The sequence below is a fragment of the Gobio gobio genome (genome assembly GCF_949357685.1).
Source record: "Gobio gobio genome assembly, chromosome: 2".
Classification (NCBI taxonomy): domain Eukaryota; kingdom Metazoa; phylum Chordata; class Actinopteri; order Cypriniformes; family Gobionidae; genus Gobio; species Gobio gobio.
In genome coordinates, this window is record NC_137098.1 from 40,050,467 (window position 1) to 40,067,986 (window position 17,520).

The 17,520-nt window shown below is 43.8% G+C and overlaps 1 protein-coding gene across 4 annotated transcripts in view; it reads right to left on the reverse strand.

The window, feature by feature from the left end:
* Positions 1-421: 421 nt before the first annotated feature.
* The window catches only part of ncapg2 (non-SMC condensin II complex, subunit G2), a 40,203-nt gene continuing 23,104 nt past the window's right edge, over positions 422-17,520 (reverse strand). For 3 of the 4 annotated variants that reach the window (XM_079801148.1, XM_079801151.1, XM_079801150.1), the window contains 7 exons: positions 16,186-16,285; positions 15,793-15,983; positions 13,155-13,298; positions 11,769-11,872; positions 11,583-11,683; positions 1,222-1,321; positions 452-1,107 (listed from right to left, as the gene is read on the reverse strand). In XM_079801148.1, coding sequence (XP_079657274.1) covers positions 1,038-1,107; positions 1,222-1,321; positions 11,583-11,683; positions 11,769-11,872; positions 13,155-13,298; positions 15,793-15,983; positions 16,186-16,285 — 810 coding nt within the window. In that variant the 3' untranslated portion in view covers positions 452-1,037. Of the gene's footprint in view, positions 1,108-1,221; positions 1,322-11,582; positions 11,684-11,768; positions 11,873-13,154; positions 13,299-15,792; positions 15,984-16,185; positions 16,286-17,520 lie in introns of all 4 variants that reach the window. The other variant, XM_079801149.1, reaches the window with a different exon arrangement.

Sequence of the window (17,520 nt, forward strand, 5' to 3'; positions counted from 1 at the left end):
AGGCTGTGCCCCCTACCGAGACGCTGGTATGCTGATCTTGACAAACGACACACTACAGTAATAAATCACCTGCCACCTGTGTAATGCATAACAAAATCAAAGGTATGCTATAATCTAGCATATGAAACGACCTCTATACATACTATTGAAAGCAGAGAAATTGAAGTTTAAACTGTAGACTGATAAGGGAAGTCTAGAGAGAGAGAGAGAGAGAGAGAGAGAGAGAGAGACACACACACACACACACACACACACACACACACACACACACACACACACACACACACACACACACACACACACACACACACACACACACACACACACACACACACACACACACACACACACACACACACACACACAGGTTATGTGAAGAGGGAAAATCCAAGCAGTCAGTCCACCCCAAACACTTAGGTTCAAGAAGATCAAACAAGCAACATGCCTTTTTCACAAGTAATCTGAATTTCATGTGCCTTTTCTTTATTATGATACTGTATACATGTTCGACCATAAATTCATAGCTCAGAACACATTTAGTAATTAATTGTCTGTACATTTCTACAGTTTGATAGGGAAAAGGCAGAAGTATAATCATTGACAACACGTCACACCCTAGTTGGATCAAAGTATAAAGCAGAATATGTAAATAGGAGACACCTTGATGAAATAAAGAATCTTATCTTAAGACATACCAGATTCACTGACATGTTTTAAAAATAAAAGCCTTGATAAGATTGTAACAATACTATTATCTGCAATGCAAGGACACTGAGAAACTGTACAAAAAAAAGTTCCAAGGGTGATGGAAAGTGTGAGCACTCTGCTTATGGTAAACTGACATTTTTATAGTGAACCAAAGTTTTATGGAAGTCTTGCCAACTTATATGGCGCAGGTCCTTGTATTTATTAAACCCATCCATACGTGGAGAGTGAAAACGAAGCAAAAAACATGCAACACAATATACAGATGAGAAAACGACAAAGGGAATAGATTTTGTAGGAGAATGCAAAAGCTCAACTACTATTTTGCCCGTTTAACTGTTTGGTTTCTGGGATGGATTTAGGATATCATTCAGCATCATGATAGTGGATTCATAGATGGTCCTAAGATTGAGAGAGAGAGAAAAAAAAGAGCAAGGCAACATTAACAGTCATACAGCTATTATTGTGTATAGGACACAGACAGCATGCTTTCACAAAATGACTATTTTTTTTTACCTCTGTATATTGTCAGTGTTTTCTGCAGAAATGTAATGGTTCTGTATTTGTCTGAGTACAGACAGAGCAATTTCCTTCAACTCCACAACAAATGCATCAGCTGTAATGAACAAAGCAGAAAAGTAAAAACAGAAACAAATCAAACCAAATTTTACTTTATATCATTAATGTTTCTTTTCCAAGTCCAACTCCTCTGAACTTGTATGCTTTAGTAATGGGCAGTGGGAAATGAATTGTCGTTATTGTGAATATTTTAGAATGTGTTCAGTGGAATAATTTTCAACAAATGCTCAAAGCATTCAGGTGTTGGAACCAATAAAGGCCTGTTCATACCAAGGACAATAACTCTAAAGACAGATAACTATATTAGCATCTACACCAGCAGACGATATCGTGCATGTGCTGCAGTTCTGTCATCTGCCGTTTTAAATGCTCAAACTCTTAAAGCAGGATGGATTCTGATTGGCCATTAGTGTTGCACGATATACCGGAACTAGACAGGTATTGCAATACCCTGCTATTAAAAACGGTACAATTATTATTATTTTTTTTATTAGCACCGGTACTTTAAGAATGACAGCATTCTAATAAAAGCCGTATTTCTTAATTTGAGTCAATGTGTGACCGCAAGTGTCAGGACGTGTGTGCAGAGCTCTGTTCCACTCCCTGCAGCAAGTGAAATATATACGCACAACACATGACAAAGAAAAAAAACAACAACAAAGAAACATGCATACATGACTAAATAAAATGCTGGACACTAGCGTGACCTGAAGGGCACACACAGAAAGCCACCTTTCAAACAGCAAGTGATCGTGACTTGAGTGATCTTTTGCAGATTATTGCGCTTGTATGGTCAAAAATATGTCAAAATGCACATCCTGGTGAGTATTCACGTAAACAGTGACTTTAGTGAACATAAACAGTTTAGAAAGAAATCAAATGTGTTCCAATGTATTGGATCCATGCAGCTCTTAAAACGACAGCAGCCTAATATTCCTGCCGCTGTCTGTGATTAATGATAAATCAAATAACAAAAGAAAATAGAAAACCATCCAATGCTTGCTTTATTTATTAAGAAATTACTTAAATATTTATTAAGAATCAGTGTAGCCTATAGTTAATTTATAGTGACTATAAAGTGTTTTTTTTTTATTTTTTACATTTGATTTAATTTATTGAATGCTACTGTTAAATAGACCTACTGTAGCTTACATACATGTAAAGCAATATTTATTTCATTTGTATCTTTCTTAAAGTATTTGTCATATTCAGGGCTCGACATTAACGCTTGTCCGCGACAAGTGGATTTTTTGAAGGGGCAAGTAAGTGAAAGAGAATTTTACTTTCCAGACCGGACAAGTTCCCTGATTAAAACGTCAATAACAAAAAATAACTAGTGAATCACCAAAATGCAAGAATGATTCTGCATTAATTAGTGTAAGTGGCGATCGATAGTGGATATACTGTATAATAAACTGACATAATGTTGTGCTGTTGACGCTCGTGCAGCATCTCGAGGAGAAATCACAACAAATGAGCACCGCTCATACAAAGAAACTCAGTTAACATACACGGTTAAAATTACAAATTGTGGAGTTTTTATATTTATAACATATGATAGCCTACAGTTAAGCAACATGAAAGAACCAAGAGTGCTGTTCCCATTCAGTCGGTCACGTTCGACGTACGTCGGACGTACCGACGAATTGGGATCACTTCAGGGAGCCCCTATCAGCTTCGAGATATAGAGAACAGGCCAATGGGCCATTGGCGTGCGAGATTTGCATCTCGCGCTCCGCCCCACGCCGCGGGTATAAACAGGAAGCGAGAGCGAATGCACGCTGTCATTCACTTCGGAGCCGAACGGCGTTGATGAAGCAAGACTGCTTTTCTAAAAGAGAGCCTATCTGCAAGAGAGATGCTCCAGAGAACGAAAAGGACGCTCTGTGTTGGCGAAAAGGCACAATCAGCGCGACCGCATGTTCACCGCTGCATCAGCATAACAAACTGCGGTTCTCACAGCAACTGTCGGTTTGGTGAGGGCGTTTGTTTCAGTGAGTGCACCACAGGACTGCACTTACCACCTGTGTGTTGCCGCGGTCTTCCCCTGGGTGCTTCAGCACTGTTTAAAGAGCGTTTCCTCACAAAAGAGCAACACGGGTGTGACACTGCGTCTTTTTCAAGACGTCACTCCACTCGTGCGTTTCTGGATGCGGTTGTTTCCTGTCCTGACGGCCACGATCCCTCTCGCATAAACATGTTGAGACTGTGTCGTGGGTGATCCATGTTCTCTCAGGGCCACGGCAACTCTGCGCGCGTCACTCGGCGCCTCCGATGCGCGGTCGAGACTATGATGCCTCAAACGGGGTTGAGTCCCTTCGCTTATACCCCGATCTAGTCTCTTTTCTGGTGCACCAGAGGGGGGACTATTTTGGCTGATAAGCCTGGGTGTCCTGAGGATGACAGTGAGGCTTCCCCGCCGCGTACATCTCTGTGGGCCCCTCACTCCTCTATCGCATCGCAAGCATGTTGAGACTGTGTTCGTGGGTGGTCTATGCTCTCTCATGAGAGCATAGCCACGTCGGCGCGCTGTTCGTCTTGCCTTTTTCATAAGGGCTTGAGTGTTCAGCGCGCCGTGTGCCGTCTCACGGCCACGCCCACTGTCTCACGTGTCTGCTGGTAGCTTACAGATGGGATTGCTGGTCCTTGAAAGGGGACCCAGCGTTTCATTTGGGGCTCTAGCAGAGGACAGATGTCAATCGCTGCATCGGAGAGAGGGCTGTTATGTGTTGAAAATGAAGATGATGCTGAGATTCCCACCGTAATAGTGGGCGCTCGTGCTGAATCAGATTCATACTTGACAGCCATGCTTTCCCGGATGGCTGAGGCATAGTGCAACGCGTAAATCGCCTTGCCTGCCCCTTGCCTTTTTTCGGATGTGCATTGGAAGGCTTTGGCATTGTGGAACTATTTGTGCCAAAATATGGAACACCAATAGGGCCATAATCTGTATAAAGTTTTCCTCTCTCTCACTACCCTCATCGGTGGGGTGGCAGTGCCACTGGCAGGCCACCTCCGCCCTGCTTAGTGCACGAGGGTAGTTCTGAGCCGAGGTTGAGCTGCGCACAGCGCTGGCCCTTGGCTAGACGATGTCCACCCTGGTCCAGAAACACAATTGACCCGGATTTGGTCTGGAACTGTTCTTCCCCGGAGGAGGGCCGGGTGGAAAACCATTAGTAATTCTGTTCCGCCACTGATGTTAAAAACAGCCAGTGGTACCCAAAAAAAAAGAAAAAAAAAAAGAGCAGTTCCAATACCTCTGGGTCTCGGGAGTTCAGGAATGGCAGCGTGTGACGGTACAGAGCCTTGCCGCTTTCATTCCCCTCCCCACAAGAGGGCGAGAATGGCAGTGTGTGACGCTACAAAGCCTCGCCACTCTCATTCCCCTCTTCTCAGCGGTGCTTGGACAACAGTGCGCGACGCTATGCCTCGCCACTCTTGTTCCCCGCTGAGGAAGGAGGTGAGGCAGACCGTGCGCAACGCCACAAAGCCTTGCCACGCTCAGCCCCTCCTTCATTTGGGAGCGCGCTTGGCGGTGGTCGACGCTCCCATGCCTCGCCACCCTCAGACGCCTCTCCCTTCGCCAGCAGGGGGCGCCGGCTGTGGGAACGCACTCAAGCGGCCTCCCCACACTCGCACGCCCCCTCCGCGGACGCAGGTAAGTGTTGCACAGCACACTCAGATCCCACTTCGGGCCGCTCCATGCCGTCCGAGTCGGATCCCTGCATTCCGGGTCGCTGCCCCGCTGCGGGTACGTCTGTGGTTAATCCCCTTGCTCGGTGTCTGGAAGCCTGGCTAGAGCTTCCCAGCCCGTCTCGGGGCCGTACCATCAGACTCGGCTATGCGATTCAGTTCGCCAGGCGTCCCCCTAAGTTTGGGGGCGTTCACTTCCCAGTAGCGAAGGAGAACGCCCCCGTGCTCCGGGCGGAGATCGCAGTCCTACTGGCGAAGGACGCGATGGAGCCGGTCCCTCCAGCCGATATGAGGTCCGGGTTCTACAGCCCGTACTTCATTGTACCCAAGAAAGGCGGCGGGTTATGGCCGGTCTTGGACCTGCGATTCTTGAACCGGTCCCTTCACAGGCTGCCGTTCAGAATGCTAACGCAGAAGCACATCTTCAGGTGCGTCCGTCCCCAAGATTGGTTTGCAGCGATCGACCTGAAGGACGCGTACTTTCATTCTCGTTTCCCCTCGACCGGCCCTTTCTGCGCTTCGCGTTCGAGGGACGGGCATGTCAGTACCGCGTCTTGCCCTTCGGCCTGTCCCTGTCGCCCGCATCTTTACGAAGGTTGCGGAGGTGGCCATTGCCCCCATGAGAGAGCATGGTGTTCGCATTCTCAACTACCTCGACGACTGGCTGATCCTTGCCCAGTCGTGAGAGCAGTTGTGCGAACACAGGGACAAGGTGCTCAGTCACCTCAGCCAGTTGGGCCTTCGGGTCAACTGGGAGAAGAGCAAACTCTGTCCCACACAGAGGATCTCTTTTCTCGGTATGGAGATAGACTCGGTCGCCATGACAGCACGCCTCACCGAGGAGCGCGTCCAGTCAGTGTTGAACTGCTTGAATTCGTTCAAAGGCAGGACAGCGGTACCACTGAAACATTTTCAGAGGCTCCTGGGGTATATGGCATCCGCAGTAACGCCGCTCGGATTGCTTCATATGAGACCGCTTCAACGCTGGCTACACGATCGAGTCCCGAGATGGGCGTGGCACAGCGGTTCCCTCCGTGTCCAAGTGACTCCGAGGTGCCGCCAAACCTTCGGCCCATGGTCGGACCCTTTGTTTCTACGGGCGGGAGTTCCCCTAGAACAAGTGTCCAGGCACTCCGTTGTCTCCACGGATGCCTCATCCACGGGTTGGGGTGCCACGTACAATGGGCTTGCAGTTTCGGGTCTGTGGACGGGGCCTCAACTGCAATGGCATATCAATTGCCTCGAGTTGTTAGCAGTTCGTCTTGCACTCAGCCGCTTCAAAGTTCCGCTCAGAGGCAAGCACGTTCTGGTCCGTACGGACAACACTGCGACCGTTGCGTACGTCAAAAAACAGGGTGGTCTACGCTCTCGTCGCATATCACAACTCGCCCGCCATCTCCCCTTATGGAGTCAGAAGCATCTGAGGTTGCTTCGTGCCATTCACATTCCGGGCCTGCTCAATCGTGCAGCCGACGAGCTGTCACGTCAGCCGGTGCTTCCGGGAGAATGGCGACTCCATCCCCAGGCGGTCCAGCTAATCTGGAGTCGTTTCGGGGCCGCACAGGTAGACCTGTTTGCCTCCCCAGAGACGACCCACTGTCAGTAGTTTTATTCCTTGACCGAGGGAACCCTCGGGTCGGATGCCCTGGCCCACAGCTGGTCCTGGGAAGAACGCAAGTATGCGTTTCCCCCAGTGAGCCTTCTTGCGCAGACACTGTGCAAAGTCAGGGAGGACGAGGAGCAAGTACTGTTGGTGGCTCTATATTGGCCCAACCGGACTTGGTTCCCGGAACTAGTGCTCCTTGCGACAGCACCTCCCTGGCCCATTCCTCTGAGGAAGGACCTCCTGACTCAGAGACGGGGCACCCTATGGCACCTGCGTCCAGACCTCTGGAAATTCCATGTCTGGTCCCTGGACGGGACGCAGAGGTTCTAGGTGACCTACCGCAAGCGGTAGTTGACACCATCACTTCCGCTAGAGCCCCCTCTACGAGGCGCCTCTATGCGTTGAAGTGGAACCTGTTCGTCGATTGGTGCTCTTCTCGCCGAGAAGACCCCCGAAGATGTTTGATCGGTTCTGTGCTTGCCTTTCTACAAGATGGGTTGGAGCGAAGGCTGTCTCCCTCCACCCTCAAAGTCTATGTTGCCGCTATCGCCGCTAATCATGAGCTAGTAGATGGAAAATCTCTAGGTAAACACGATCTGGTCGACAGGTTCCTTAGGGGGGTGAGGAGGTTAAATCCGCCTCGTCCTCCCTCCATACCCTCTTGGGACTTAACTCTGGTGCTAACTGCACTACAGAGAGAACCCTTTGAGCCTCTGCAGTCAGCTGAGTTGAAAATTCTGTCGTTAAAGACAATCCTCCTGACTGCGTTGGCCTCCATCAAGAGGGTAGGGGACCTGCAGGCATTTTCGGTTGACGAATCGTGCCTGGAATTCGGGCCCGGTAACTCTCATGTGATCATGAGACCCCGGCCTGGATATGTGCCCAAGGTTCCCACTACTCCCTTCCGGGACCAAGTGGTGAGCCTGCAAGCGCTGCCTTCGGAGGAGGCAGACCCAGCCCTAGCTTTTCTCTGTCCCGTCCGTGCTCTCCGGACTTACGTGGATAGAACGCAAAGCTTCAGGACCTCAGAGCAGCTCTTCGTCTGTTACGGAGGACAGCAGAAGGGAAAGGCTGTCTCCAAGCAGAGGATGGCCCACTGGATAGTGGATGTCATCGTCTTGGCTTATCAGCCTGCTCGGGTTAAGAGCCCACTCCACTAGGGGTGTTGCCTCTTCCTGGGCGCTGGCTCGTGGCGCCTCGCTGACAGATATTTGTAGAGCTGCAGGCTGGGCGACACCTAACACGTTCGCTAGATTCTATAGCCTCCGTGTAGAGCCGGTATCTTCCTGTGTGCTCACTTCCCATAGTCAGTAACACCGAAGTGCCCGTTCTAGTGTCGGCTTGCTGCGCCATTCCCTCCCCTATGGTAGACGGATGCGTGCGCTTATTCTGCTCCAGTCGAGTTCCCCGGATCGGCGAACCCTGTTGAGTCCTCCGCAACCTGCGGCAGTCGGACGTGGCGGAGCATTCGACGCCAGGTCTAACACTCGTATGCATTGGTGGAACTTGTGTCAGGCTGGGTTCCATATGTAGTGACCCCCACGGCGGTCCCATATGTCTATTCTTCCACGGTACGGCTACCTACGGCGAGCCCGTGTCTTTCCCTCGGCAGAGTCTACTCTGCCGTCCCAGGTACGTGTTGTCCCCCTCCACGAATTGGCCGGGGCCACCCCTGGGACTTCCGTATGTTGTGCTGCCCACGGCCAGCCCATACGTGTATTATGTTAACTCCCTCTGGGCATGATGTGGCTTCCGCAGCTGCCTTCACAGGCACGCTTTCCCAGCGTTATCCAATACAGTCAGCTGAATGGGTCTTGCGGAACAGCAGCTTGGACTCTCCCTGCGTGAACTTTCCCGCCCGCATCAGATCGGGGTCTGAGGGGCTCATCGCTGGGTGCTGGAAGTGGTAGTAACTGTGGCGTTTTCCATAGGGGATCCCAATTCGTCGGTACGTCCGACGTACGTCGAACGTGACCGACTGAATGGGAACGTCTCGGTTACGTATGGTAACCCTCGTTCCCTGAAGGAGGGAACGGAGACGTACGTCCCGTCGCCACAGTTGCTGTACCATCACTGCAGGTTGAGCCACTAAGTTCGGCTCCTCAGTGAAAAACAGCGTGCATTCGCTCTCGCTTCCTGTTTATACCCGCGGCGCGGGGCGGAGCGCGAGATGCAAATCTCGCACGCCAATGGCCCATTGGCCTGTTCTCTATATCTCGAAGCTGATAGGGGCTCCCTGAAGTGATCCCAATTCGTCGGTACATCCGACGTACGTCTCCGTTCCCTCCTTCAGAGAACGAGGGTTACCATACGTAACCGAGACGTTTTCCTGAATACCAGTGAAAATTGACTGATTTCATATGACAATATGAAGTTCCATATTAGTTGCTGTACCATCACTGCAGGTTGAGCCACTAAGTTCGGCTCCTCAGTGAAAAACAGCGTGCATTCGCTCTCGCTTCCTGTTTATACCCGCGGCGCGGAGCGCGAGATTTGCATCTAACAATTAATAAACATTTAGTCACTTACATTTTAGATGCAATATTGAATGTTTTTGTTCGATTTCAACAGTAAAAATAGTTCCAAACAAAAATCACAGCAGAACCATGATCTCACAGCAACGGTGTGTTACTGAATGATTCAGCGTTTTGAATGTTTCAATTACCTATTAAGGCCAATTTATACTTCTGCGTCGAGTGTACACCGTAGTGTACGCCGTAGTATACGGCGTAGGCTACGCACGTAGCCGACGCCGTCGTGAGCATTTATACTTCTGCGCTGTTGTCCGCGTCAATGTGCAATTACACAAGCAGACGCTAGTAGGCAGTGTCCTCGGGCATGTTGGTGTAATCAACACAACAGCCGAAGAAGAAGCAGCTTGTTGTGTAGAATGTGTACATTCATGTCGGATTATCAGCAGCAGTGAGAGAGCGGCTTTTCTTGCAGCTTGAGTTGTTGTATCTAATACAAATTAAGCATCTCTAGTTGATTAGTAAAGTTAAATAAGGCGATCTGGCGCTGGAATGCGTTTGTGAAATCATGCAGAGCTCGTGGCCGCTGTTTTCAGCAGCGGTGGCTCGAGCAATCGATTGCTGTTGCGGAGACTTCATTCATGAAATATACCCTAATGTGTTCCTTTTCTTGATATGCAATCACTGATTAACATCTTTGGTTTTAATGAGAAAATAAATAAACTATACTCAGCGGATCTATGTATTTATTTACTACCATAAAGAATCGCCGGACTACAAAATATTGTGTTATATCAGACGTAAGGAACTATCATCCCATTTCTGCACACACACACACACACACACACACACACACACACACACACACACACACGTCTGGTGCGCTATCCTTCTGGGGACTCACCATAGGCGTAATGGTTTCTATACTGTACAAACCGTATTTTCTATCCCCTTACACTGCCCCTAAACCTAACCCTCACAGGAGACATTCTGCATTTTTACATTTTCATTAAAACTCATTCTGAATGAGGTCCCCACGGTGACACGAGTCCCCATGAGTCTTTCTACAGTCAGGTTGAAGTCCCCACCAGGCTAGAAAAACACACACACACACACACACACACACACACACACACACACACACACACACACACACACACACACACACACACACACACACACACACACACACACACACACACACACACCACACACACACACACACACACACACACACACACACACACACACACACACACACACACACACACACACACACACACACACTCCTATCGCAGATTTTTTATTTATTTATTGACCTGAGGGAAGGGTTCTGGCAGACCAATCACAGCGCTTGCGGTCCGCGTAGAATTGACGCGTTGTTACATTTTTGGAGAGGTGCGCGTCAGGGTATCCAACGCGTCTATGCGTATGGTACGCCGCACCTTCTGCGTGCACTCGACACAGAAGTATAAATTGGCCTTAAGTAAACGACTGCCTCATTCTTGAATGAATCATCCATTTCAATGAATCGTTTGAATGAATGACTCAATGACTCACTCATTAAGACGGTCACCTGCTGCCACCTACTGGTGGTTTAGTTTCATCTTTCCAACATTTCTTATTTGTATATTCAAACATATTTAAAACAATCTCATAACATTATTTAATGCAGTTGTAATTTTGTGTGTTTAATTTGATTGGTAACAGGCCTATAGTGTCTTATTCTAATTGAATTTGCCCTTTAAAATGCCCTTTTAAAAGGTAAAAATATCACAAATATGCAGATTTAAATATGTCAAAGCTGATTGAACACTGGTGAGAATAATGTTTCAGAATAAATTATATTTACAACACAAAAAAATAAAAACATTTCCGGACAAGCAAATTTTTTACTCAGACAAGTGAGTGACAGATTTACTTGTCCAAAGGACAAGCATGTGAACCAGCTTAATGTCAAGCGCTAATATTGTTTTTAATTTGAATCTTTGCTTATTTTTAATAACAAATATAAAATCTAATTAAATAACTAACTATATTGTGATTATAAAATTACATTTTTTTTTTTTTTATTAAATCACATCATGAAATAAGATTTTGGTCATATCACCCATCCCAACCTGTTCAGAATTGTGAAATGTTAGTCCTACAATATACAGATATGTTTGTCTGTACACAATATCAATCATGTTGTGATTGTTGCAAACATCTGTGTAAGGACGGCCACACTGTAGCATGTAATTATTAATTTTTTTTAAATAAAGGGTGGGGAATGGTCAAAAAGCAGGGTAGGAAAATAGTTTTTTTCCTTCTTTTTTTCAATTAATTTATAAAACAATGAATTTTAAGTTCTGTCATATTATCATAGTTGTCATATATCGAGGTATTTTAGTCAGGTTTTGTATCGAACACTATTGGCTGTTAACATTTTTATCATTCATAAAAAAATACTTCTGAAAGTGAATCTCTGTGCTGTTATTGATATAGTTTTGAATGTAAAATAATAGCATAGTAACAAAAAAACTCACATTGTTTGACGATGGTCAGAATGTGTGTAACTGCAGCCCATTGTGTGATGCTATCGATAGCCTCTGACTCTATAGAGGATCTCATTTCAGACAGAAAAAACCTAGAACATATCAGAATATCAATCAGAAGTGTTCAATTTAAATAAAAATACAGGGCTTTTAGTTCTAGCTGGTGTTTCATATTACCTGGTAACAGCAGGAGATCTGAGCGTCACTTTGAGTATGGTGTTCGAGAGAGGTGGAAGGTCATTAACTGTCTCTGGTGTCAACACCTCTTCCACATGAGAGATCTGCAGAGAAACATAAAATTGCTGCTTTCTACATTTATTGTTCAGGGTCTCAATTGGTTTCTTTATCCTTCAACTTATTTTTATACACGGCTTTAGACAGCCCTGCCACACTACTTACAGTTTTATTTTGCATCAAGAACAAAACATTTCTTTTTTATTAGTCAATCTGTCAAACATTGCACCCGAGTAAAATGAAGAAATTACATAGCATTAGGGGTGTAACGATACATTGTTATATCAAGATATAAAAATGCAACGACATGTATCATTGATTGTAAATTATATGATCCACGACTTTTTATCCAAGACTTAGCTTACTGTATTTATAAGGTATAATTCACCAAAAAATGTAAATTCTGTCATCATGTACTCACCCTCATGTTGTTTCAAACCTATAAGATTTTAATTCAACTTCCAAACACAAATGAAGATTTTTTTTTTATAAAACCTGAGAGATTTCGGTCCCTTCATTTAAAGTCCACTCCTCTAAAACTTAAAAGATCCAAAAAAGGTCATAAAGGCATCGTAAAAAAAACAACAAAAAAACAATCGAGTGGTCTAATCCAAATCCAAGTCTTCGGAACACAATATGATGGCTTTATGATGAACAGATTTATAACAACATGAAGTAAACTATACTGCAGTGCATACTATAGTAAACAGATGTTCAAATGCTTGCATGACACGCAAAAACAACATTGATCATCTGATGATTTAACAGCACTCCTCAAAGTTAAAGTGCAAACATAATTTAATACACCAATCACATTTAGTTTTAGTAGTATGACTATTCAAAGCGTTTTTAGTGTTTAGTGCATTAATAGCGGGAGAGGCGGGACATAGCGAGCACCGGGAGAGTCTGTGTAAGCGATCCAATGAATGCCTGCACTGAAAGCGCGAGTACTGCATGAAAAAAAAAAAAAAACGTTTACCGAGTTTCAGTGACATTACTACATTAAACTACTATATTTAATGTTGAATATAATGTATAATAATGCAATGGGGGAAATTTGTGGGTCTTGATAATAACAAAATAATAATATTATTTTAATAATAAATTAATAATAATTAAAAAAACTCTCATTATTTTGGCTTAAAATATCGCGATTGTATCATAGCGTGAGTACAGTATCGAGATTTGTATTGAATTGTGACATGAGTGTATTGTTACACCCCTACATAGCATGGAGCTCAACAAATGTTTCAATTAAAAAGACAAGGAATAAATGCCACCCAAACATCACACTAATAGCATACAAAAATAGATTATTAGCAGGTTTACCTTCTGCAAGGTGCGGCTGATATCAATAATAACTGCTGCACAGAGTGATGAGAAGACTCCTGTGATAAATTCTGACCTCTCAGTTGTCACCAACTTAGTCACCAGCAGAAAGTCATGGAGAGCTTCCTCAGAACAGCAACACAGCTAAACATAAAGAAAGGCATTTTAAAATGTGTTAGAAAGAAATGTTGTCAAGTAGAGATGTCAGCCAAATTTTAAATGATACTAAATTCAAATGTATGTACATTAGGGTTGAGCGATATTTTAAAAATATTTTGTCGATAATCGCCTTTTAAAATATTGCGATATCCCTTAATAACGTCTACCTGAGCCCTGCCCCTAACATGCCCCACCTCCACCAGAGACAACACAGCAGACATACACAGTAAACACACATCAGTTAGCCTGCGATTCGGTAAGCGTAATTTAATTATTGAAAGGTTTGTTTTTCTTTTCTTAGTTTGTTCTTAAACTAGCATAAAACATCAGCTCATGTTGTTATGTTAGTGTTGTTAATCATTTCCACACTGCTCTTTTTTTTTCACAAGGTCCGATGCTTCTCTTTCTTTTTGGTGTTGTAGACACATTTCATGATGATAAATTTGATTTCCTTAATTATAACATGTAGCTCTGTTTTTAAACTTGTAGTCAAGCTATAATGTATTTGTTATTTATCTAAAATCAGTGATTTAAAAAATGTGGTTCGTTCTGCATGACCAAAAACGAAAACATTTTTCCTCTCGTTTTTAGAGCTTGAGGTGTCCTTATGCCTCTTATGACGAAAAGAAAAATGCTGCATTATTTAGGCCTATTTGGAAAAAGGACTACTTATTTGTGTAGGCTATTTTATTCTTCATCTTATCTTGATAATGAAGGCTACGATGTCAAGCAGTGCTATAATTTATATGTTGTGTGTGCAAGTTAGGCGCCGGGACAATCACTTGAACTGCTTCATTCTACCAGTGGAAACAACTTAAAATACTCTGTCATTAAAGGTCATGTATATAAACTGTAAAGAGTCTAATATCGGTTTACACTCACAATAAAAACAAAATATTGCATTTTTGTAAAAGAAAAGAGCTTTCTGTCATCTCAGTTTCCTATTCCGTGAACTTGTGGATAACGTCGCAAAATTGAATCAAAACTACTTGGCTAGTACAGGCTACTTGCAGTTTTTTTCTTTTTCTTTCGTTTTCTTAATTTGAGTGAAATATATTTCACATATTTATTCCTTTTATATAGGCTATATGATTTTAATCTGTGCTGCAAGTGCGTGATGTGATGTGAATCCTCATGTTCAGCTAATATTTGCGCAGGTAAAACTAAACCACTGGAAGACAAATTTTGTTATTTTTAATGGGTCAAACACTTTCTAATTTAATTTATAATTTTGTCAGTTAAAACCGAAATGAACCAGCGGGTATGCTGTCAATGCACAAATCCAAAATAGGCAGCTGCACACATTTTCTTTCTCAACCGTTTGTGACAAAACTAACTGTGTATGTTTATGGGGATATTGTGACATCATTTTGTGATATTTGTGCGCGAACTAGCCTAAGAGGTGGCTCTCTGTGCGCTTTCGATGTGTGCGCAGTTCAGAAAACTGCGCAGGTACAAAAGTGTTATCTGCTTCATCACGCGCTTGAATGTTTAAAGGGATACACTGCAAAATGAAAATGACCCAATTATTTACTCTCCCTCAAGTCATCCTAGGTATATATGACATTCTTCTTTCAGACGTAGTCCTGGCTCTTCCAAGCTTTATAATGGCAGTGAATTGTTTTGTTTTTGAAGTCCATAAAAGTGCATCTATCCATCATAACTGCTCCACATGGCTCCAGGGGGTTAATAAAGGCCTTCTGAAGTGAAGTGATACCTTTGTTTGAGAAAAATATCCACATTTAAAATTTTATAAAGTAAAATATCGCCTTCCGTATTCAACTTACAGAAAAAGTGTAGTGCCTCTTGCAGTTCAAAATGCTTACGCTACGTCTGATGACATTGTACACCAGTTACACTTTTTTCCAATCTGGTGGAAGCACTTATATGATGGATAGATGCACTTTTATGGACTTCAAAAAAGAAACAATAAGTCACTGCCATTACAGCTTGGAAGAGCCAGGACTTTTTTAATATAACTCTGATTTTATTCATCTGAAAGAAGAATGTCATATACACCTAGGATGACTTGAGGGTGAGTAAATCATGGGCTAATTTTCATTTTTGAGTGAACCAACCCTTTAAATTGATTTAAAATCACATTATTAATATGAAATGTTAACTTATCGAAAATGTCGAACGGATATCGAAATGTTAATTTGTTAATGTAGGCCTATCGATTCCTGGCTTTAAGTATCTAAGAATAGATATTTTTTAATCCTAACCTATTAATTACTATACAAAATAGCCATTTAATTCATGCTATTGAGCATGAGCATGACACCAAACCCTCAATAGCTCCCTGGGCGCTGTTTGCAGTGAGTGTGTGTTCACTACTTCTAATGCGTGTGCATTAACTTGGATGGATTAAATGCAGAGGACAAATTCTGAGTATGGGTTACTATACTTGGCCTTCACATGTCACTTTGAAAGTAAAGTGCTTGAGGAAGACCTTAACGTCTCTTATCAAAGCCCTCACCTCCTGACCCTCTTCCTTGTCTTTACGCAGTCGATGTGCTATGATCTCCACAACTTTCTGGAACATGTTGGTCAAAATGCGAATAGTGAGCAACAGTTGATCTTCCTGCCCCTCAGACTTATGGGAAAGGCAGCCTTGTGCCACCTCAGTAAGCAGAGCGAGCACATGAGGAGTGCATATGTATCCTTTCTCTATATGAACACACATTCACACACACACAAAAATGTGATAAACAATATTATGCTACGGTAAAGTTCAGCTTGAAGGGGTCAAACATATTAACACGCATCTTTATTAAATACATAAATCTGTAAAATAAATAAATAAAACAGTTTGATAAATATGTAATGCAATCACTGGGCCCTGGATTAGCATGAATGCTAAAGGACTCACCTGTCTGCAGTACAGAGGTAACGTGCTGCAATAAGTGGTCTCTGAAATCACGGTCTCCTACAGAAACCCGCAGCACATTCTTGCACACCGTTAAACAACTCTGACAATGATACAAGAGGGGAAATAAATCAAATGCATAACGAAAAATCATGTGTCCACACAATTCATTGTAAAATTGTGAAACAATGGTTATTTTTAGAATAAGGACTTGTGTTATTTTTTCTACAATTTAAAGGGGTGGTAAACCACGATTTCACTTTTCTAACTTTAGCTAGTGTGTAATGTTGCTGTTTGAGCATAAACAACATCTGCAAAGTTACAACATTCAAAGTTTAAAGCAAAGGGAGATATTTGCTTTTAAAGAAATCAATTTCTAAGGACTACAGTAAACGGCCGGCAGGGACTACTAGACATTCCTCCAGGGTCTCTGACATCACCAGCCCCAATATTTACATAAAACCCTCCTCCGAGAATATTAAATAAGGGGGGGGCGAGGCCATTTTGTATCGCTACGGGAAGCGTTGGAGTGTTGTTGCCGCAATGCCGACGAAACGCTGTTATTTTCATCCGGATCGCAGGTCCACTTTGTTCAGCCTTCCTAGGGACGGGGGTGCGTTGCAGTGCGTTTAACATACAACATGTTATATGCATGTGTGTATGAGACAGAGGGGAACAGGTCGCATTTGCAGCAGATATATGCTGCCCATCATAAATCAAAGAAAGCACAAGACAGACAGGGGTCGGAGGAGAAGACCGGAAAATGTGACATAAAGGACAACATTCGTCTGTATTTGCAATACACGAGCCGCGGTTCAGCTGCGCGAGACAAACACTGCCAGTGTGAATGCACACGCGCGCGGCTTCTGCTGCACATTTCAAGGAGGAAAGCTTCCACAATCTTCGCGAGTTCAATTAAGGATTCACACAACGATTTGTCCTGAAAGATGGATTTAAAAACAGAAGTTGTTTACGGGCCACAACCTGTAAGTATGATTTATTTTTCGGCGATGTGTTTTCCTGTAATAGTTCGTATTGTTAATTGTGCGTTGTAGCAAGGAAGTAAACAAATGACAACGCTGTTTGGCTGTTTGTTAAATGCACATTCATACTTAACGTTATCCGACAAACACCTAATGTTACAAAAAATTGTTTAAATCTCAACAGCGAACTTGGCATTAGTGTAAATTATTCTTTGATTAGAGCTTTTATGTATTGTTTATCTACCTGCTTGTTTATCTACGGGCATGCTAAACATGGTTCTGTGTTTGATTTGGCTACTAGTAAAGCCAATGTTTAGTGTTCGTTTTGGGTTAATAGTTCTTGCGACAGATATTT